The sequence below is a fragment of the Euprymna scolopes genome, chromosome 28 (genome assembly GCF_053919585.1).
Source record: "Euprymna scolopes isolate OS-2025 chromosome 28, ASM5391958v1, whole genome shotgun sequence".
Taxonomy (NCBI): domain Eukaryota; kingdom Metazoa; phylum Mollusca; class Cephalopoda; order Sepiida; family Sepiolidae; genus Euprymna; species Euprymna scolopes.
In genome coordinates, this window is record NC_136509.1 from 54,770,485 (window position 1) to 54,795,283 (window position 24,799).

At 34.6% G+C, this 24,799-nt stretch overlaps 1 protein-coding gene across 4 annotated transcripts in view; it reads right to left on the reverse strand.

The window, feature by feature from the left end:
* Window positions 1–24,799, reverse strand: part of LOC145249633 (citron Rho-interacting kinase-like) — a 384,140-nt gene that overhangs the window by 269,083 nt on the left and 90,258 nt on the right. For all 4 annotated transcript variants that reach the window (XM_080111385.1, XM_080111382.1, XM_080111384.1 and 1 more), the window contains exons 14-19: window positions 24,424–24,507; window positions 22,417–22,479; window positions 13,876–13,980; window positions 10,892–10,966; window positions 4,279–4,404; window positions 570–635 (exon numbers count right to left, since the gene is read on the reverse strand). In XM_080111385.1, coding sequence (XP_079967511.1) covers window positions 570–635; window positions 4,279–4,404; window positions 10,892–10,966; window positions 13,876–13,980; window positions 22,417–22,479; window positions 24,424–24,507 — 519 coding nt within the window. The remainder of the gene's footprint in view (window positions 1–569; window positions 636–4,278; window positions 4,405–10,891; window positions 10,967–13,875; window positions 13,981–22,416; window positions 22,480–24,423; window positions 24,508–24,799) is intronic.

Genomic DNA, 24,799 nt, shown 5'->3' on the forward strand with positions numbered 1-24,799 from the left:
ACGTAAACTCTTGACACGATAGTATCATTTATTATTATTTAAAGTAGTTAGTTTTCTAAGTTGAATTTGTATTTATATGCTGTATCTTAAAATGCCATGGTGTTGTCAGCAATCAAAATTATTGACTGATTAAATACAAAAAGAAAAAGATTGTCATTTTATTTAAACCAAAAAAGGAAGAAAGAAAAAACTGCATCCAAAGAAAATCAAAAAGCTCTTGAGGTAGAAGAATCAGTACACAAGAATATTCAAGCCAACCATATCTATGCTATGTATTAAAACTATAACTGATAATGTAGATAAGTAGTGACAATGCTATTAATACATCGATGATCCTTTTAAATATAATTTTGGCATTACGATAGTAAGGCTCAGGACTCAAACATGTTAAATATCATTTTAAAGACCTCAATAAAGATGTCTAAATACAGAAGCTTCCATTTTTTGGTCATGCGTTTGAATCCAAATTTTAACATTTATTTTTTAGGGAGAACCATTTTACAGGTTTATGTAGCTAGGTAATGAAAAGAGCAACATTATATGAAGAGAGAAACAGAGGGAGATCTTGCCTTTAATTTGTTTCGGAGTTCATCATGTTCAGCATCATAATCAGTTTTGAGATTCTCTTTTAGAGTCTGGAAACAAAAATAAAAACATGATTAGCATTTGGAACTTTAATGCACACACATACACAAAACGATTATGGATTCATATTGACAACATTCTGTGATGGTATATGTCTTATTACTGCAATGACCATAAAAAGTTAGCTAGGTCAGAGAAAACTAATTTTTTTTCTCTTATTGCAAAGTTTTCTTTAAATTAAACTGCCTGAAAAACTTTTGGTACTAAAATTAGAATTTTTTTAATTTCAAATACACACTGGAAATAATTACAATGAAATTTTTGCTGTATTACACAAGTTAGTGTCTAAAATTTGTTAACAATTGGAGTCTTATTCATGCTTGGTCAAAAAATTGATTTTAAAGCCTTTTGTTTATTTTATTAGATTTAACATTTACAAATAAAAAAATATTTTGTAAATTCTAAAACAAATTGCTTTTTAAGACAAAATTAATCTTTCTTTTACATATGTTATCATAAAGACCTGGTGTAATAAAATGTGCTGTCCATTTTCATTCCCACAACAAGCCGGGTGAAACGCTTCTCTTAATGGTTACATAGTAAAATTTATTTTAAATTCAAAACCACGTCATCAAAATTATTAAAAAAAAATATAGGGTTTTTTTTAGGCATATGCCTAAACTGGAGATATTTGGATTAAAATTGGAGAAGTACATGTTTTTGTCATGAAATACACGTCCATGTGCAAAATTTATAACTATTCTCATTAGTTCTTAGTCAATATTTTATTTTTAATTTTGCTTAGTTTTATTAATTTTCTAAAATTTAACATTAATATTAGTTTTTACAGATAAAAAAAAATCCCGTTAAATCTAATAAAAATGAAATTGCCTACTGCCTTTGTGACCTTATTTTTAAAGTCAATTTCTGCCTACCCTTGATTTAAATCAATCCTGCATAAGGATAAAAACCATGTGGAAATATATTAGACAGAAGTCTACATTGGAAAGAAAATGCTAAAAATATACAAAACAAAACATATTCCTTAATCTTGTTAAAATTATAAATGGCAAGAAAGCAATTTCTACAGGTGATTTTCAGTCTAAAGAGTTAAGGTTAACAAGACGGAAATAAACATAACTTGAGCCAAAAGATCAAGTTATTAATTTTTTTTTTTTCATTTCTTTTAAATTCCACTTCTCTTTAATGAAAAGCTAGTTGTGTAGCTGTAGCAACCTGGCATTGCTTCAGTTGTTTTTTTGTTTTGTTTTTAAATCACAAATACTATTTTTTTAAATCTTAATTTAAGATAAAAATGATAATTTATCAAAACAATGTCTAAAGTATTATCAGTAATACTTAACTTTTTTTGCATGTAGCAGATTTATAAATAAAATATCTGCTATATGCATGGTATAAGTCAAATGTCACTGGAAATACTTTAGATATTGTTTTGTTTGAATAGGATTAGAATTATTAATTCACCTCAGCTGCTTAAGATCTCTGAGTTTATTTATCCAAATATTTTACAATCATTTAAATATTTCATTATCTGGATTAAAATTTCTAAAATAAAATTACACTCAAATCTGCTGTGTAGACAAAAATGTCCATAAATAAAAAAAAAAAAAAAAATACATAAAACCATAGAAAATCTTTCTTTTTTTTTTTTTTTTTTTGATTATTACATTTTCACCCCAGACAAGGCACATTGCCACTTTGATGTAAGGGGCTACTATCAGGGACATAAACTACAGGGGTACTATGTAGGGAGTTGGGCAGCAATATGTCGGTTTACGTTACACTTGAACTTCTGCATGTCAGCACAGTTGGGGAAGCAGGAACCTGGAAGGGAATTCCAAAGTCTAGCGGTTCTGGGGAAGAAACTACTGGAGTAGAAGGCTCTCTTACATCTAGGGATCTCTATTGTGAAGGGGTGGGATTTTGCTGCTTGTCGGGTTTGTCGGGGATATTTACGTTGAGGGAGTACAAGTGCTTGCAGTTCGTCGGAGCATTCACCATTAAAGTACTTGTAGAACAGTTTTCCAGCAGGCAGGAAAGCAAGATTCATTAAGGCATTTGTTGTAAAGTTTGGAGAGAACTGGAGCTACTTCGGCGGAGCACTTTTTTAATAGCCCAGCCGGGATGAGATCAGGTCCACATGCTTTTGAAGTATCAAGATTTTTTACGATAGCATGCACCTGGGAAGGAGTGATTTTCAGATCGTCTAGTGTGGCGTCTGTCCGAAAAGGAAATTCAGGGAGGGGGTGGTTAGCAGGGTCCAGTGTGGAGTTGGAGACAAACCGACTAGCAAGCATGTTAGCCTTCTCGGTTGCTGAGCAAACAACCTCATGATTATTGCCCAATTCAGCAATTATGACAGATAAATTGTTACCAGATTAATTTTTTTGTCATTTTTTTTATACAGTAATAAATTTCTTATATTTGTTTTTCTTTTGTTTATATAGGATATTTATTATTGTTTTTATAAATTTTACTCAGTATTGCTGAGTCTTTACTTTCATTTTTGTTTTGCTTTTTTAATTTTTTTTAACTATGCATTTTTTTTTTTTTTTTGCTAAAGCATTTCTTTAAATAGAATTTTCAAAATGAAATGTAATTATTAATGTTGGGCCAGCATTATTTCCCTTGGATATAATATTTGGTTTTAATGTGAGAATATACTACGAGCGCATAAATCTATATACTCATTCTTCTATTTTGTGGAAATTCATAAGTAAGACTTTGACTCTTCTTGGCACAATCATTAGACTGACTGGAGGTTGTTCAAACCAGCTCTACTTTTTAGTTGGTTTTCGAAACACTTAACAGTTTTGCCTGCTATATTTCTGATGTAGTTAAACAACTCTTGGACACTAGTCATCAAACAATAAGTGAATTTTCTGCATTGTTATTAAACAATTGTAATTCTTGTTTAGAATTAATTTTTCCTAGTTACTTCCATTTTTAGCTTCATGTCTTTTTGACCTCTTTTTAATGGTTGTCCCAAATTGTAAATAAACTAAATGTCACGCCAACAAACAGTTTCCTTTTTTCTTTATGACATGCATGCAGTATTTGATGATACAAAAAAACTCGTGAACATGACTGATATATTTCATGCAAGTGTGCGACAAACGAAATGTTGAATATCAAATATTACCATTTTACAACAGAATCGTTCAATCATTTAATTATTTACTGAACCAAACTGTGATAAAACTAAACCTCATTGTTGTTTAAAGTAATGTTGTTTAAATCTCCATAAAATTATTAGATATAGTTTCCAGAACTTTAAATACATGAGGAATTGTCAAGAATTTAAAAACCAGTTTAAATGATTTTCTATTCAACAGTTTAAGCGCTTCCAAATTCCCTTAAAATTTTGAAGGGTCAAATTTTTTTTTCAACTATTAACAAAAGACATGTTGACAAATAGAAATGCATCATGATGGATTTAATAATGTAATTTTTTTTTTTAGATAAGATTTTTAAACAGTTGTTATTGGTACCTCCTGCTATTGCATTTTTGGTTTTAATAAGTGATGAATAATAAACAAACAAAAACAAAATTAACTTACAATTGAGAAACAAAGACACAAAAGTGGTCACACAATTTCATAACATTTTTTATATAATGAATTATTATACGTCTAGTGTGTTTGCATAACTAATGACTGAACACTATGTTACCTTGATCTGAATGCGTAATTGCTTCACTTCATCCTGGTAAGTGTTCACCTGTTGTAAGAGGCTACATTTCAGTTCAGCACTAGATTTCTCCCAACGTTTCAGTTCTTGCACCTCTTCTTCTAAACCCTACAAAATAAAGCCAAGTAAAAAACATTTGAAAAGAAAAAGAAACCAAAAAAAGCGTGCATCTTTCATTTTATAGCATATCAACCCTTTTCACATTATGTAATAACAAAATCAGTCATTTTTCTAAAAATTTGTAAGTTCTTAATTAAGTAATACTATATATCAAAACTAACTTGGGTTTTAACTTTGCCAAAATTTATACTAGAATTGTCCATGTAGACCATAATCTCATAGTTAAGAGTTTGTTAACAATCAGTTCTAAGTGACAGCATTTTACAGTTTGAAGGTTTAATCCTTAATACAAGTGATAAGAAAAATTAATATTTTTACTTGATCATGACTGAAGAAATGAAAACAATCTACCTACAGTTTGGGAATTCCATCCAGATCCTAAAGTTCAACTAGAAGGTTACTTCAACTGAAACGTTGTGAATATAACGACCAGGATTATAATAGAAGACTGAATAGTGTAAGTTGCTTGTTTGATTTTGTATATTTTTATTAATTTCTTTCTTTTTTTCACTTGTCATACTCTTTAATTTGTGCTCTGGCCTTTTAGGCAATTAGCACATTTCAGGTTTTTTTGTTTTTTTTTTACAATCTGTGTGTCATTATTCCCATACCTTATGCATACTGAAAGGTATGTACATCGTTCTTGATAGTATTCATATTTTGGACAGTTGTAGAATCTGAGCGAGTTTGGTATGTAGGGTTTATTCATTTTTTTCATACCTTATTTTAATATTATTTGGGATTTGGTAGGTGTTAGGATGTAGGTGTTTGTATTTATGATTTTACCAGATCTTTTATTTTGGGTTCTTTTGATATCAATAACATTTTGGTTTTTAAAGTTTTTTTTCTTCTTTTTTACATAGGCATAAGCACTTATCAAGGCCCAGAGACCACTAGAGGACAAGGGTTAAGAGTGTACAGTAGTCAATTGGACAATATAGTAATCGTTAGTAATGGAAATTCGGTAATTCGTTGACTTAAGTCGAACGGCTCATCAGGAACTTGTTTGCATTGGACTTGAAGACAACCATATTGTAGTCAGCTGGAAAGCAGGAAAAAGGAACAGCTCCACAGGCATGCACTTCTAAGAAAGAAGCTTTGTTCATAGAATCTACGTTTAGATTTAGGCACAGATAAAGAGTGGAGGGAATTATTGATAGTGTTTTCAGCTAGACGAGTATTTGTGAAAATTTGGCGAGGGGGGACCACTCATTGAAGCTCAGTCGAACACTTTCCATGAAAATAACGATAAAGCAGAAACATACTTGCAACATCTCTTCTGTGAGAAGTTGCAGGGAAGAGAAAAGGACATCTCCTACGAGGCTACAAAGTCTATTTTAAACTCTATCAAGGCAGGACAAGTCCTTTCTAGCAGCTCCTACCCAGATGTGGCAACAGTACTCCATCCTTCAGCGTACCTGGCTCTTATATAGATAGAGAATTGCATCAGCAGTGAGATATCTACTGGATCAATAGAAGGATTCCACCATTTTTCCAGCGGCCTTGGCAACAGATTTGATGTACGTGTTCCATTTAAGATCAGTCTCGATGGGCACAGGTATTATTCAGCACTTCTGATTACTCCTTTACTAGTATTCAGCATTTTGTAGGGGTAAACTTTGATTTTTTGGTTGTCAAAACGTCTCCATATGGAAACTTCTGCTGCTTGTCTTTGGTTTGTTACTTCTAGCAGTGTGCTGTGGGTCTGTTTTTTTTTACCATTTTAGGTTTGATATTTGGCAATATTTTATCTATTTTGAATAGATGTTATTGGTTCTGCTTTCGTTGTTTCTATTACTATGAAGTTGGAAAGGTTTGATATTTGGCAATATTTTATCTATTTTGAATAGATGTTATTGGTTCTGCTTTGGTTGTTTCTATTACTATGAAGTTGGAAAGGTTTGATATTTGGCAATATTTTATCTATTTTGAATAGATGTTATTGGTTCTGCTTTGGTTGTTTCTATTACTATGAAGTTGGAAAGGTTTGATATTTGGCAATATTTTATCTATTTTGAATAGATGTTATTGGTTCTGCTTTCGTTGTTTCTATTACTATGAAGTTGGAAAGGTTTGATATTTGGCAATATTTTATCTATTTTGAATAGATGTTATTGGTTCTGCTTTCGTTGTTTCTATTACTATGAAGTTGGAAAGGTTTGATATTTGGCAATATTTTATCTATTTTGAATAGATGTTATTGGTTCTGCTTTGGTTGTTTCTATTACTATGAAGTTGGAAAGGTTTGCATTTTCTGTTTCCAGGTCTGAACTGGTGTTGTCTCAAACTTCAGAGTGATTTCAATTGTGAGGCTTTTTGTCTAACATTTATGTATGTCTATTTCAAACCTCCTGCACCCCACCTACCTTGGAGCCATATATGGGAAGTGTTGGGGGAGGGAGTACCCATTTGTCCAAACGCAACAGGGATAGAGGAGAAATATACTTGTCTTGCTGATGGATTCAAGCACCTGTATTTTTTCTAAAGGCCTTGTTTTTTTTTTTAGGAAAAATGTTGGTTTCTTAGCCATGTTGAGTTTACTATCCAGCAAGTTGATTGACCCTTCAGTCACTGCTTACTAAATCAATTTATCGTCTAATGTAGGGAGTATGAGCATATATCATGTTTGTCTGATTTAGTGTTAGACATGATCAACCGATTGATTGAATCAGGCCTGTTCAACCACTTATCTAAGGGCCAAAGAGGTTTGTTGCTGCTCATTTCCTTATAATACCTTGAACATAATCTCTTCAACCATAAGGATCCCATCTTTCAGCATTACAGGTCGCCACCCACAACCAACAAGTGATCCGATTGAGAGACTTTTACGCTACAGAGACTTTTTACTAACAAGGCCTCAATTTTTTTTGTAGATATATATATTAGGTTGGTACAAAAACAATATCGCTTTCTCACATGTTACGTTTATATGATTTCTGAATTAATTTATTGATATATATATATATATATATAGCCATGTTTATATATCATTTTTAAACGTGTTTTTCGCTCTATTGAATCATGTTATTCGTTACTGTTCTCAATTTCTTCACTCATCTTTTTGGCAGGCTTTTTGACAGCATGGGTAAAATTAAGATCCGCACGATTTTCTTGTTCCAGTTACAACTAGGCTGAAAAGCTGCAAAGACAGCCTGTGATATCAATGATGTATTTCGTCCAGGAACCACTAATGAATGTGTGGGACATTGGTGGTTCAAAAAATTTTGCAATGGTGACGAGAGCCTCGAAGATGAAGACAGTCGCGGCTGGCCAACTGCGGTTGATAACGAACATTTGAAAGCCTTAATTAAAGCCGATCCTCACAAAACCACACAAGAAGTTGCTGTTGAACTCTAGGTCGACCACTCAATCGTCATTTGCCATTTAAAGCAAATAGGGAAGTCAAAAAAGTTGGATAATTGAACAATAATCAAAAACATCATTATTTTTAGGTGTTTTCTACGCTCATGCGTAACAAAAACAACCCATTTCTCGAGCAGATTGTGACATGTGATAATAAGTGGATCTTCTACGACAACTGGTGACGTTCAACACAGTGGTTTGATGCAGGAAAAGCTCCACATTTCCCAAAGCCAAAATTGCACCAAAAAAGGTTATGATAACTGTTTGGTAGTCTGTGACCGGTCTCATCCATCACATCTTGAATTTGGGCAAAACGATTATGGCAGAGAAGTGCTGCCGACAAATTGACGAAATGCATCAGAACCTCCAACATATGCGCTTGAGATTGGTCAATATGAAGGGACCAATTCTCTATGACAACACTCGCCCACATGTTACTCAACTGGCCCTACAGAAGTTGAATGAATTGGGCGACAAGACTGTCTCATCCGCCATATTCACTGGACCTCTTGCCCACCGATTATCACTTTTTCAAGCATCTCAACATCTTCCTGCGCAAAAAATGCTTCAAAAGCCGAGATGATGCCGAATCGGCCTTCAATGACTTCATTGTTTCCAGAACTCCGGATTTCTATACTAATGGGATAAATAAACTTATTTCTTGTTGGCAAAAATGTGTCGATTCTAATGGTTCTTATTTTGATTAATAAAGGATTCAAATGGTTCTTATTTCAATTAATAAAGTTTATTATGAAAGAAGTTATGATCTTTTGAAGTTGAACGTCAAAAAATGACATTTTAGCACCAACTTAAATAATTTGCAAACAATGAATCATTTATCCCATAAATTGGACCCTGACAAGTAATACCACTTCGAGTCAGAGTGGATTTCACAAGGCTACACCATCTAACGTAGTTCAAGGATCAAAAAAATAGGTGTGAGTTGTTGAAAAGGTAGTTTCAAACAATGAATTAAGTCTGGCGCAAGGCAGAAACATTTGGAGCACTGGTCAAAATTAAAACTTACTCTTCCGATGTAGTTTGATGACTATGTTGGCAATTGTCAAATAATGCCAAGCTCTTGAATGACATATACGATCTATGCATTCATATAAGGATTATTATAGCAAGTGGAGAGTGATGGACACCCAACTTCTTTAAATAGTTGATCTAAGTAAGGTCTTCATGGATTCCTCCAGGAAAATATATAAGAATTATTTATTTTCATTTTTTGATCTTCTCTAATGCTGAGATTAGATGTTGGTCAATAAAGCATTTCAATCTGTTTAAAGATTGACTTTCCCCAAACAGATTGTAGATAACGTGGTTTTTGTTTGATTAAGCATTATGTCATACAGCAAAGTTGTTACACTTTAAAGCATTATTTCTGTTTTTCTTTTTTCTCAGTTTGTTGCCCATGCATATTGCTTTTGTGTGGAAGCCATCTAGTTACCTATAAAAGTGAGAATGTGTCTGTAAGGGCACTTCTCAACCTATATACTCAACAAATTTTTGACCTGCAGACTTAAAATTTGGTATGTAGAGTATTCAGACATGTGGAAAACTTTTTAATTGGTTTTCATCCAGAAAAAAGGGCTGTTAAGGAGTCAAAATTGATAATTGGTACTTGGAAATCATCGAATTTTGATGTTTGTTAACTGTTTTACAAATGCGCATGACAGCTTCTTCATGTTAAGAATAAGCTGGTTTAAAAACACTTTGTGAAGATCATGCCAAGCTGGTCTAATGGTTCTTATTTGGATTAATAAAGGATTCAAATTCACTGTCTTTAGGTTTTGGTTTCGATCTCAGCTAGAGTTTTTTTTTTTTTTTTACTTATAAAAAGTGTACTGTTAAAAACAAAAACAGTCACATGTTTCAGTTTGTGTATTAATCAAAATATATTTATGTGTATTTTACAACTGTGAAATGCCGAGAGACCTACTAGTATGTAAATATATGTGTGTGTTTTCTGATTATACAGAACATTATTTTCTGCATAAAATTCTTTTTTTTTATTAACAAATTAGCTGTAACTACAGAGGAGTCCAACTGTTTCACCCCCCCTTTTTTTTATAACTAGGACATTTTTCTAAACCAATTTTCTTTTATAAATTTTTAAAGATAATTATAATTATTACTTAGACAAACTTATAAAACTGCAATTGTTATCAAAGCAATATTTTAATCTCTAAATTTTTTGGATGTAAATAGCTTCAAAAACATTGAATATTTTAATACATGAGAATTCGCTAAAAATTTTAAAGCCAGAAATGATTTCACAATCTAAAAGTTTCAAATTTCTTTCAAATTTTGAAGGTGATAAATTCATTCATTCCTTTTTCTTTCACTAATGAAAAAATAAAATGGCGTCATTGTTTACAAAGAAACTAAAATGCATTATGATAGATATAATTTCCTAATTTGTTTAATCAAATTTGTTTTCAGTACTTTGTTATTGGATTTTATATTTCAATAAATATTCAAATAGACAAAAATAATGTGAAGTCACATAGGAAGAGAAACAGAGACATAGAAAAAGTGATTACACAATTGTTTTAATACGATAAATATAGACTGCTCGTATTATTTGGATTCATTGGTTTACTGTTCTCATCTTTAGTGTCATTTTCACAACGTTTTGGTTAATGTATCCTCTTTACTGTTTCTGTCAAACTCAAGAATTTGAATGGAATTTTAAACGGAACCCTTTATTGATTTCAGAGGTAGCATGCTCTTGTTCCGTTAGCCAGGACTAGATAGAGGTCCTAAATAATTTGCAATTGTTTTTTTTGGTCGCCCACACGTGACGTAAATAATGAGTTCCATTCGAAATGCTGTCCAAATACCCGAGTTTGACGGAAACAGTACAAAGTTCAATAAGATACACCTGAAGAAGGTCTAAGGTTACAATGACCGAAACATGAAAATGACACTCAAGATGAGAACAGTAGTTCGATAAATCCAAATAATGTGAACAATCAATCCTCACCTCAAAAATTTAGAAATAAAATATAGACTATCTTTTCAGGAAATATTACAATATTTTCTTTTAGTGTAAATTTTGTATTTTTTCTTCCTAATTTCTAATACGACAACACAATGTGTTTACCTTTATCCTCGATTGCAAAGATGATTCTTCTTCTCTCCATGCCTTTTCTTGATCATCAGATTTATCAAGCAGACTCTGATGAAAAAAGGAAAAAAAATATTCAATATCTAAAACAAGAATTTTTAAGTGTAATATTTCTTTTCTTCAATCTTCTTTCTATATAATAAAGTTGTAGTTTCCATCTGATTGTGAATTCCTCTTAGGCTTTTGGATGTAAACCACCACAACCATATATATTCTTACACTACACGACTCAAGGTACTTGGATAAATATACAGTAGCACCAAAAAGAAAATCCACACTTGTCATTTTTTCAAAAACCGCAAATTTAAGCTAACTTGAATGTAACTGTTTAAACAAACTATACTTCATTTGATTCGCCTTTTATTCCTTTATAATTTTACCTGTTCATATTTGACTAATGTTCACGCCAATTTAAAAAATTGACTTCAAATTGAGAAGGCAAAAAAGAAACTTCACACAACTGAAAATTGTTATTTAAATGTAACTTTAGAACATTAATGCAACACAAATATAACAGGAACACAATGAACTAGTTATTATTTAGTAGCATAGCTCTTCTGTAATTTGACAGCCTGCAATCTTTTGGGCATTCTTTGAATTAGTCGACGGCAATACTCAATTGAAAGAACATCTCATTTCTCTTTAATTTTTGTCCAAAGTTCTTCCAGATTTGAAATGTTATCATTGTGTAGCTGTGCTTGATGTAATGCGTTTTTGATAGGACTGAGGTCTGGAGATTATGAAGGCTAATGCAAACATAGAATATCATACTCTTCAAGGAACCACTGGACATTGCCAGTTGTGGGAATGGCAGCATTATCCTGCATGAAGATGGGATTATCATCGAAATTCCAGCAAAAGTAGGATAGAAAATGCTTAGTCAACATATTAATGTACTTAGTCAAATTAATTCGACTTTGCAAGCGAACTATAGGCCCTGGATCATTGACACTAATAACACCCCACACCAAAACTGAACCTCCACCACCTTGCAGTGTTGAAACCTAGGATTAAATTCTTCATCCTTCCTTCAATGGACGTACTGTCTACCATCATTGCGTAGCCTATTGAACTTGCTTTATGTAGCTAAAAATCATTTTCGACCAATATGATCTTCATTGCATCTGACAAAGTCCAGATGGTGCTTTCTGTTCTTTACAGAAATCATTGGCTTGCAACACAGCATCGCAAATTAAATTTATTGAATTTGTTCTTAACTGTAGAAACAGTGCACTTTTTAACAAGATTACACTATTATTGGATTTGGGGAGCCGTTTCAAATTTGTTTCTGAGGCTGTGGATCTTGATAACATTGTCTTCCCTGTAAGAAAGAAGTAACTCTAGGACGATCGGATTTAGAGGCATCATGAACACTGCCTGTGTTTTGGTGCTTTTGCACAGTCATTTGTACCATTTTCTCATCACATTTTAATCTGCGGTCGATTTCTCGATTGGATAAACCAAAAAGGTTGAGATTAATGAGCTGACGATCACTAAAAGAAGGTCAAGGCATATGAACTAAATGTTACGTTGTGTAACCTGGAACAACAATAATTACGATTAGATGCTTTGTTGCCTAAAAAGTGGATATTTTAAGCTGGTTTTAAGCTCATTTGTTGCTGCAAAATTTCTTTTTGTTTTCTCAATTTGAAGTTAATTTTTTTAAATTGACGTGAACACTAGGATACTTTAATTAAAAGTCAAATATGAACAGGTAAAGTTATAGAGGAATAAAAGGCGAATCAAATGAGTTATAGGTTGTTTAAACAGTTACATTCAATTTAGCTTAAATTTGTGGTTTTTGAAAAGATGACAAGTGCGGACTTTTTTTTTGGTGCTACAGTATTTCATTTTGATCAAAGAAGGTTAAAATAATATTGTAGTGTTTACATTTATGCTGGACAGCTACAAAAAGGAAATACAATATTTTGCTTTATATTATTCATGAGCTATAAGATATAGAAATTAGATGTAAATAACAATGAAAAATAAACAAAAAAAGTATAAATAAAAATAAACATTGAAACAACATAACCTAGAATCATTGTACATTTCGACTGTAAATAAATGGTAACAACTGTTTTTGTTGACCCAAAATTTCTTTTATGGTTTTTGTTGACCCCAAATTAATTGTAATTGGAAATTTTTTTTAGCCTAATTTCGAATTCAAAAAACGATTTTTTAAAACTTTTTTAAACTTTATTTTCCATTACTAGTAATACTGATAAAATGATAAATATTTATTGATTTTAAATTACCAGTAAAACAAAAATCTATACATAACAAATATAGGCACATTTAAAATGGTATGAGTAGGTAAATAAACTAAAATGACATAAGAGAAAACTACAGAATAAAATCTCATAATCTTATCAAAATCTTGGACACAATACATAAAGGAAAAAGATTAAAAAGTTTGTCAAATTAAAAAGAAAATTATATTTAAATCTAAAAAAAATAAGAAAAAAATAAAGAGATTTTACTATCTTTAGATTTAAAATCAAAATACTCATGATTAACAATAGTAAAAAATAGTGTACAAAAATTTATGGTTGAGCTTAAAACAAAGAACTGTTGGGGATATTTTGTTAAATAGAACGTCATGGAAAAGAAGATTCTTGATATTTGCATTTTATTTGTAACCGAGAACCAACTTTTGAAAGTACTTTTTATTAGCGAATAATTGCAGATAAGCATAGTGATTAATATGAACGCAGTCAAGTCGAAGGACGAGGATTTATGACTGGTTAGTCACTCCTATTTTCACATTAAAATTACCAATCAAAGAGCAGATAAAATATAAAAATTACTGAAATCAAATAAAACTAAAATTATTGATGGAAATATAAACCAACAAGCAACTTAAATATATGCAAAGTAAAATTTTACATATAGCTTTGTTTACAGAGCTATACCAGTCAAAGAAATTGGGAATATATAACAAAAAAGTTGTGAATTACCTTGATCATGTTCTGCTGCTGTTGTATTTTCTCTTTGTTCAGAGCCAATTGGTCTCTGAGGGAATCTGAAGTATCAGTCAGCAATTTTTCACTAGACTTTTTACGCTGTATTTTTGGAAAGGAAAAGCCAGAATTAGAGAGAATAAACAAAAGGTTGATTGGTGATATGAAACTGTAGGCACAAAACAATAAATGACAACACTGTTTCAATTGGGGGGGGGGTCATTTACAGCACAGACTCTTTTGGGGTTATTGATTATCAAAACGGAAGAAATTTTTTTATAAATGGATTGATTTGTATACATTTAATTGAATAGTTGATATTTCACCTATAAAGAAAGGGAGAGGAATTGGTTCATAAATAACCACTGGAATTTGAATTCAGCATAGCTGAACCTATTATGTCACCAGCTGGTGACCCCCCCCCCCAAGCATCTCAAAAAGAGAAGGAATTTACAAATTAAGAAAAGCAAATAAAATAAATGATTGCTCAAATAAATCTGAATACAGCCAAGTTGAACCAAACTCTTGTTCAAGATACAGAAATAATAAATATTTTTCTCTTGCAGAAATGTTTATTTTTACTCAAGTGGAAGTGAAGATGTCTGGAGTCATCATTTAATTAAATTTCTTCAGAAGATTGTTAGGATTGAAGTTGAGTTAAGATATGAGCCTCACAGAAATGCTATCAGTTTGTCTCATTGGTGGGAGGGAGAGGGAGTAATGAAGCTGATAAGGGCAATAATGACTGTGCACGACTAGTTTGTTATTTAAAAAAAAAATTTCTTTTCAATATTTTATTCATATGGTCATGTTCAAAGAGTGGTGTGAGTATGTTTAAGGACATTTCCACCTCTTGTGGTCATTTAATGTCAAGAAAAAGTTTTTGTTTTTTTTATTGTTTAAGGATATGGGGTTTTATAACTCTTTGTCTCATTTGTTATATTTTGTTGATGCGATTAGTATGTTTTAGGAAATTTATTATAGAATGAAGGATTAAATGTTTGGGTTGGTAGAGGAAAATTGTTGTTTTTGTTTTTGGCTTTATAGAACATGATTGAGTTTTGCAAAGGGAAATGAGGAGTTTGGTTTTACTTTAATCGCAGTGGATCATTCTATGCCAGATATGGTTTGCACACACACACACATATATATATATTTTACTTGCATTTACTCCTAACAAAGCATATTGCCACTAGGATGCAAGGGTCTATTGCCTAGAAAAGATTAAGAAGATGTTGGTTTACGTTACATTTGAACTTTTGCATATCAGCACAGTAAGGGAAGCAGATAGCAGAAAGGGAATTCCAAAGTGTAGCTGTTCTAGGGAAGAAACTATTAGAGTAGAAAGCTTTCTGGTATTTAGGGACCTAAACAGTGAAGGGGTGTGATTTTGTTGCTAAGTGAGTTTGTTGGGGATATGTATGTCGAGCGGGCACAAGTGCAACGAGTTCATCAGAGCAGATGCCATTAAAATACTTGTAAAACAGGCACAGAGATGCACCATTGATAAAGCAGGACCTATTAGATTGAAGACTCTTTTTTGAACCCTATCAAACGGAGAAACTAATAGTAGATGCACCAGTCCAGATGAGGCAACAATACTCCATGCATGGGCGAATGGTGGCTTTGTAGAGGTACAGGATACTCGCAGGAGTGAGTAATCTTCTAGCACTATAAAGGGAGCCCACCTTCCTTGCAGCAGCCTTCGCAATGTCCTTAATGTATATGTTCCAGTTAATATTTCCTGTGAATGTTAAGCCAAGAAGTTTGAAGGAAGAATTCTCAGGTAGGGTGTTATTTGTCATGGATATCGGTGGTTGGAGAGGCTTCTTGTAATTGTTAAAGGAGAGCAGCTTAGTCTTACTAGCATTAAATTTTACCATCCATTTATGGCCTCATTTCACTATGGTCTGGAGGTCATTTTCTAAGGATTCTGCCATTGTCTTAGATTTGTGTACATCTGTTCTTAAAACAAATGGTTTGTTGAGCAATTCCATTGTATTATATTTTGTTTTTTTCCGTTTCCATTTGACCCATGATTTAGCGTCAGTTCTTCTGTTCTATAAGATTTGTTTGTTGTATTATGGTTTTCTTCTAATTCCATTTTTTTCTATTATGGTCTATCTGTTGCATAACTCCTATGTTACATTCATAACTTTTGTTTGTTTCTGGATTGGGATGTGGCTTGTCGTGACATAGAGATTTGGGTGAAGGCTGGTTATACTGGGTTTTGTCCGTGTAGTTTCCATACAGCAAGATTGTTGGGTTTTTTCAAGATCTTTATGGTCTTTATTTCAAAGGGATTCAGGTATTTTGTGATATTTTTCTACCAGAGAGCCTTGTGATGGTGTTAATTGTTTTTCTTGATTATCTTGTTGTCTAAATATGCTTTAAAGCTGAAGATTGTTTAGATTGTTGTGTGACTATCTGTATTTGTTTTATGAAGGTTAGGAGTTCTTTTGGATTTATGTTTGCTAGTTTTCTATGAAGAGGTTACATTTTCGGCATTCAGAATTGGAAGTGGTTTGCAATGGTCGAATTACTCGAGTAAAAACAGGCTGGATGGGTATTCTTGGCAATTTTCCGGACTTCTGGGAAGTAGATGTTCTGAGTATATTTAATTTTCATTACCTTTTTTTCTTTCTTCCATTCTTCAGTCAATCGAACATTCTCCTTGACGGTTTACATATTTTAGTCATTGACAAGTGGCTTCCTAATGGTCAGATCTGTTCATTCTACAAATTTTATATAATTTACTTCTGGTACACCAGTTCTTGTGGTACTCAAACTTCTAGCAATTATAACATCCAAGTGGATTAGGGATATGGGTACTCACTTTTGTTATTATCTAACCAATCTTAATTTTTGTTAGAAGTTTGGGAGAGTTAAACGAGAGGATGTATGTATTGGTGCTGAGTTCTTGACTGTTTTTCTTTATAGTAATCCTTTTTACACTTGTTACAAGTTGTTTTTAAATTTTAGTTTTATTTTGTCTATTGTTCAATTATCTAGTTCTGGGTTTCTCATCACCCCTTTGAAGTGTTGAGATTTATGAGGATAAACTCTTATTTTTATATTGTGTAGTAAGGTGGTTCTTAAGAAAACTTCAGTGTACTTTTTGTGTTTATTTCTACTATCAAGGTATTGTTACATGTTGGTTTGATTGATTTTGGAACCATGTTTGCTGTGAGATATTATGAAGGGTGCGAGTTTGGTAACAAGTTTGTTATCCACCAACTCAAGAACTATTGTTAGAGAGTGGTGAAGCAAAAGATGTAAATTGTCTGTCTATCTGTGTATCTATATGTATTTGTATATCTATGTATCTATTTAGCAATGAGTGAACAACAGAGATTTTAAGTCGTATTTTGACAGGTTGTCAAACATGTTAAACTGTGACCTGGTCAAGTTTGCATCGGAAAGTATCCGAACAGGTGACTGGAAGTGACGTGTTACATGCCACATGTTCCGGTTTGCACAAGCATTGTGTAGTTGGATTTGAGATGTCAAGAGGGACAGACGGTTCATATGCGTCTCCCCATGAGGGGAGAGATTTTCAGAATGAAAACGTAGAAGAACCACCCCAAACCAAAGTTCGTTAGTCACTCCATTTCTGCTATGACGAATACCTGGGAGTGAATAAAATATATGAAAAAACACATCGTTTTGGTCTGTCTTGTGAAGCATCTCCCTTAAAGATGCCAAGAAGGTTGAAGAAATTCCCAGAAGAAACAACAGCAGAAACAGGTATGTTGTCATGTATATGTGTTATTTGTTCTGACATACAAACACGAAAACCACTAGATGAGACGAATCATGGGCCATAAAATAGACATTAAAGATCTAAAGACAACAGTCTGTTACACAGCGCATATACATATGGTCCATTTATGATAAGAAACAAGACATTTAGAAGTGCTACATATACACACTCAAACACATCACGATGCAAAAAGTATACACATATATAAAACCCTCAGCGATGTAAATATGTCACAAACATGTATAAACACAAGTATAATTCAACTAGATAAACATGCATATTTATGTGGTACTGTATCTACATGGACGTATATATAGACATTCACTCCACTACCCAACAATATGTACATTGGATAGCAAGTGATTCCTTTTTCCGTTTCACTATCTAGGTCTGCACAAGTATTAATGTCTGGATGTGGTCTTTTGCGTAATTTCATAACTTTGTGTTAACTTGGGATTTATTGTCAGGTGCTATATGTAGAGTTTGGGATTTCATTAGCTATGCTCTCTACCTACCTCTGAGCCACATGAGAGGATGCGCCTAGGGGGAAACCCATTCATCTAATAACATCAGGGCTGCATAGCCAATATACTTGTGCTGATGATTGATAGTTTAAATTTCTGTCCCTGGGTTTTCATTCTCAATACAATTACTTACCCAAGGATAGAAAGAGGTATGCTTGCTTTCTCAGCAAGATTGGCCATCATCCTAATTCAGATTTTGTAGATCTGAAAAAGAGCTGACATGACCAATCAGACCGAGCCTCTTCAACCACCCATCTAGGTCAGGTAATGCCCTACTCACAGAATGGATCAGAGGTCTTTGATTAGTAAATATAGATTAGTTGAAAAAGGAGAAGGCTCAGGAAAACATGGAGGAAGTAATCAAGATGAACTTGAGTGAAGGATAAATAAAGAACTGTTCAGAGACAGGTAAATTTGGAAGAATTTCTAAAAGTTATCCAACATGTAAATGGGCGTTAAATCAAAGATGATAAAAATTAGCTAAAGTATATTCCTTGTTTAAAAAATATTGAAGTATTTGAAAAATTTTACAGGCTTTATATTGTGGAAAGGGACAATAAAGAAATCTCCATGCATAATCGCATATTAACCACTTTTACTGTGGAGATCCATCATGTACAGTTTGACCCACTTAAATGTAGCCCAATTTCTTAGCCACATTATTATATGTCATATACTGAATATGTTGCTTTTTGATCCAAGGGTTTTGGCTCTCCTGTATCAAATAATTCCAAGCAATTTACATTTTGCAACCTAAATTTTTATATTTTTCCACTTGATTAGTATTTAGATTACTTTTAAGGGGGTCACTCTGAATAATTCATATAATAAATGTATACTATTAACTACATGATGTTGCTTTTCAGAAACCACTCTTCTATTTCATGTATTTCCAGATGCTGTAATCATTGGTTAATAAAGAAGATTGACTAAAGAGTTGAAGCTCATCTATGATTGCAGTACCTTGCTATCGAGCCATTTGACTTCTTCCTCATCACGTCTCAAATCAACAATGGCTGACATTCCGTGCCCGCCCCCGATTGCGAGACCACCTGATCAGACGACATCCCACGCCCGCACAGCCCATCCAGTTGACCAGACCGCACATCCGGCTCCCGCCGCCAGCGCCCCTAAAAGCAGAGAGGGTGAAACAGCCAATTGTCACAGTAGGTGGCACAAGCGAGGAATGGTCCTACTTCGAGCTGCGCTGGACAGAGTACAAGGCTGCGACTCGGCTCCCTGGCACGAACATCGCACACCAACTCCTCGAATGCTGCGAAGACAGTCTTTGAAAGGACCTCACAGACTTTTGGCGTCCTGACAACCAAGGACGAAAAGACCATACTCGGGAACATCTAAAGCCTCACAGTTCGCCAAGAGAACATCACGGTTGCTTGTCTCCAACTTCAACAGACTCGCCAGGACCGTGATGAGCCTGTGAGGATGTATGCCGCCCGTCTCCGCGGACAGGCCAGCGTCTGTAACTTCAAGAAGACATGCACGTGTGCCCTGGAGATTGATTTCAGCGACATCATGATCCGGGACACCCTCATTCGTGGACTGGAAGATGAGGACATCCGATTAGTTATCCTCGGCCAGGCAAAACAGCACGTGAGCCTAGAGGACGTCCTACAGTTTGTCGAGGCCAAAGAGAGCAGCAAGCACTCTGCAAGACGCTTATCTGAGACTCTTACCTCAGTTACAGCCGCCGCAGCGAGCACATACAAGCGTCGCAACAAACTGAAAACGGCTCATGACACCACCAAAGGTACCAACTGTGGCACCACAGGCCATGGGCGAACCAGACAAGAGCGCATGCAGAAATGCCCGACATATAATCACACATGCACCAAATGTGGAATACTTCACCACTTTGAGGGCGTATTGCCGACAGACACGTCAAAAGTCACCCTCCACTGGACCAGCGCCAACCCCAGATGATGCCACTGATATCTTTAACACCTTGTGCTCGATCACCAATGTTCCTTCTGTGGCAATCGATGCCATAAAGCTCGACCACCATATATACAATGAGTTTTGCGATGCATGGGAGCGGCGGCCTTCTGCCCCCAGCCTTGCATTAACGTGACAGTTAGCGCCACCCCATCTGATGCACACGCCCTCGGACTCCCGACACTGGAGACCATCCCTTTGAACACCACCCCCTTCAAAGCCTTATCTGACACCGGCTGCCAGTCCTGCTTGGCCGGCACAATGCTTCTCTTGAAACTAAGGCTGGAAAAGAGACATCTGCATCCAGTCCACATGAAGAGGATTACTGCCAATAATCGTGGGATTGACATCGCAGGCGCCACGGTCCTAAGAATCTCTGGGGCATCCCTGTCCAGAAAAACCATGGAAACGAGACAGATTGTCTACTTCTCCGACTCAATGGACAAACTGTTCTTGTCGAAGGAAGCATGCGTCGCCCTCGGGATGATACCAATCAGCATCCTCATGATCAGTGAGACATCCAAAACCAACAATTCAAATGACGAAACAGATGTGTAATTGTCCCCATCATCAACAACCCTCGGCCCGCCCGACATTCTCTGGCCAGGAATGACCCTGGTTATCACTGAAATGAGCTCTCGCTGCTCTCCATGCAATCAGATGTCTCCATCGAACCCAAGCCAACCACCAACTCCTCCGGCTCTACCCGAATACTCGTTCCAGTGTATCACTGCGAACTACTTCACATTCCGTGGAAAACACTACCTTGTCAGCGTTGACAGGTACAGCAACTGGCTGAGAATTGAACAGGCGGTCAATGGTTTCAAAGGACTCATTTCAGCAATATGTCGCATCTTTGTAACATATGGTATTAGTGATGAAATAACATCAAACGGAGGACCTGAGTTCACTGCTCACGACACGCGTGATTTCCTTTACAATTGGGGTGTTCGCCACTGGATTTCATCTGTCGCATTCCTGCACAGCAACTGCCGCGCAGAAATAGGAGTCAAGAGTGTCAAGCGATTTCTCACGGACAACCCCGACATTGACGGTTCCCTCAACACAGACGCATTCCAGCGAGCCATGCTCATATACCGCAACACTCCAGACCGTGATACCCTGCTGTCTCCGGCTATGTGTGTATTTGGAAGACCAATCCGGGATTTCATACCCATACATCCGGGAAAGTACCAACCACACAGCACCTGGCGTGAAACTCTGGCATCGAGAGAGGAAACCCTCTGCAACTGCTACATGCGCATCTCTGAGCGGCTCACAGAACACACTCGTCCCCTGCCACTACTAGTCGTTGGTGACTGTGTGAGGATCCAGAAACAAATGGGACCTAACCCCAAGAAATGGGACAAAACTGGCATTGTCGTGAAGGTCCGACAATTCGACCAATACGTTGTTCACATCGACAGCTCTGGCCGTGTTACGCTGCGGAACCGGAAATTCTTGCGGAAATACATGCCGGTGATTGAACACTCCCTACTCCTGAGATAATCGGACCAACGCCTGTGTCCCACAGCCCAAGCAGTGCAACTGAACAGCCACAGCCAAACCAACCAACACCACTCACTAACACACCTTCCGAGCAAAAGGAACACCCAGCAGATACCACTGTCATGCCTCTCAACCCTGACCCAGCATTTGTTCAGTCAGCCCCCGCGATTAGAGAAACCAGCGGGCGAGCACAAACAGAAGATCCCTATGGCTCTTCAGGGTCTGATGCCACACAACGCCCCCGGCCTACAGGAACGCCCAGTGTCTCTGCCTGACTCAGACACCGCACAGGAGCCTGTGGACACGTTGCCTTTATGTCAGTCAACCCGCCTCTCACACCTACCTGCCCAATTGAGTGTAGACTGAAACAGACTTTAAATCTCTAAATCTACTTCATGTACCAAGACATTTTATTAAGTTCACATGCCCAGATGGACCATTCGCATTTAGCTTAACTTATTACCTGGAAATCTTACAACACTCACACTCGTCTTTATGTCTTAAAGACTGGGAGGGGCATACATGATGTTGCTTTTCAGAAACCACTCTTCTATTTCATGTATTTCCAGATGCTGTAATCATTGGTTAATAAAGAAGATTGACTAAAGAGTTGAAGCTCATCTATTAACTTTTGAAATTTATTTCACAATTACCATATTCAAGATTGTATACAACACAAGAATACATGTTAGGACAAAAAAAGATTTGATGGAAGTTTTTGTAAAACTTGAATTTGACAATACAAACTATGATTTATTATATGAAAAATATTTTTTAAAACCGACTCACCATGAGTTCTTCTTCAAGCTGCTTTCGTAATCGACTTTCTCTCTCATACTTTTTAGTAATGTCCTTTGAAGGAATACAAAATAAATTGTATAGACAAATGGAAAATAAAAACTATATTGTAATATATTTGAGATGAGAAATTTTCATTATTTAAAATTTTTTGCCTCTTGAAAATTACCCAAACATCGCTGAAAATGTGCCAGTTATCTTGAGTTTCTGAGTCCAGTCATGAGTAAAGATAGCAAAATGATCAAACAACTAAAGAATCTTGCAAGGTCTAGAAAATAGAATGCGAAAAATGTGTCCCTAAAGATAGAGTAAAGTATTGGGTTAAAAATTCCATAACAATTCCAGAGTACAAGTCACCCAATTAAGACGAGAGGGTAGTTTTACGGTTGGTTGGAGAGTGTTAAGATGAAGATTGGCATTTGGTTGACCTAGATGTACCTAACTTGAATTAAATAAAGGTCACCATTGTCCAAGGAAAACTCCAAAATCTATACTAAAGTATAAATCAACTTTATTTCACTGGAACATCAGAAGATTTTTAAAAAATTGTTTGGTTGGCAGGTTTTCACTAAAAACAGATTGTGACATTCTGGAGTTCCATCTCGCCTTGCTGTTTCTAGCAACGGATGAGAATAGCTGCTGATGTTTTATATCTCATTCTGGAACTAATTTGTCTCTTTCCATTAATCGAGATGGGCATAAATCAACAGGCTACGAGTGCACATGTCAGTGGTGTGCTAGTCACCAGTGTATTAATACATGAAGCTGGGTAAGCTAATTGAACTACAATTCAATATAAGATTGCTTGTATAGACAATGGAAATTGATATGTCATGTAATTTTTACAAGGGCAAAACACTAGAAATCAAGCGTTCAGTTCAACATTTCCAGAAAAGCTTCTTTCTTTTGTAAATCTGTTCTTTAAATGACATGTACCAGATTCAGGCTGTTATCTTCATCTTAGTTGTTGTCATGGTTACATTAATTTTAACCATTGTACTCTATGATAATCAACAAGTGCTTTTATTGTAGTCAGTATGTATTTTACTCAACACACAACCATATGGATGAAGGTTTTGGTCAAGAGATATTCTAGAGTTAATTCTACCTGGAGGTTGCTAGTTCAAGTCCTTATGAAGGGACATAAAAGAAAAAAAAATTAAAAGGTATGGAACATGGGCCAAGAACTAAACTAAAGGGATTAAATAAATGGATTCAGTTTAGAATTCCCATGCGGCTGAATAGGAACTTGAAAGCTAGAGAGTACAACAGCCAAAACGTGAGAATGGAACCAACCAAGATGACAACAAACATGTAAATAACATGTAAATAACATGTCAATGATCACAGAAATATCATTAAATATTTTTTTGTTACAATCATTGTGGCACTTTTAATGAGTTATTCAGCCTTGAATGTTTTATAATAGAAATTTTTAACTGCAAGATTTTCATAACCAAAAAATTCTTATTGTGAAAAGGTATGTTTAAAATAGAATTTTATTTGTATTATTTGATCTTCTATTTTCATCTTGGTTGTTATATTCCCAACATTTCAGCTAATCTGACTTCGAATCTTCTTTGGGTGCATCTTTTTAAAATAAGGAACATTCTAGTCAAACTCCAGAACCTGGGCAGAATTTTTCAGAGAACCCTTTATTTAATTCATGCAAGTAGATTGTTCTTATTCTGTCAACCATTCTAAATTCTGCACCGGCTCCCAATTTTGATGTCACATTGATCAAAATATTGTAAACATAGCAAACAAGGATAGAAATCGGAATAAAAAACAGAAATTATCAATCCTTATCTCAAAAAACATATGATTTTATTATTTGTTAAACGTTTTAACAGTGGAAAATAAGTATTTTTCTAAACAAAATTAAAATCTTTAAAAGTTTAAGTATTTTTTACGAAAAAAAAAGTATTATCTTTATTATATTTTATTCATATTTTTTATTTATATAAACCCAATACTAAATGAATAAAAAGTATATACCTTATCAATATAGGAATCTGTTTGGTCATTTCGGTCATCTTGACAGTAATCACATTTTTTCTTTAACAACTGCTCATTCAGTTCCTACAAAAAAAGAAAAAATGGATTCATTGAGAAGAATTCTAAAACAATTACAAAGACAACAGTGGATCAATATCTTTATGTAAAAAAAATGAAAAAAAAAAAATGTAGTTTCTATCTATTTGTTCACAAGCTCTACCTTGAGTTCAAAAACATTCTTTTCCCATAATCATATATAGATTCTTACTCAGAATAGTATTTGGATAAGTATATTTCATTTTGATTATAGAAGTACATTATCATGGGGCTTGTGCTCACACTTGACATCCATAAAATGGAAATATATTGTTTTACT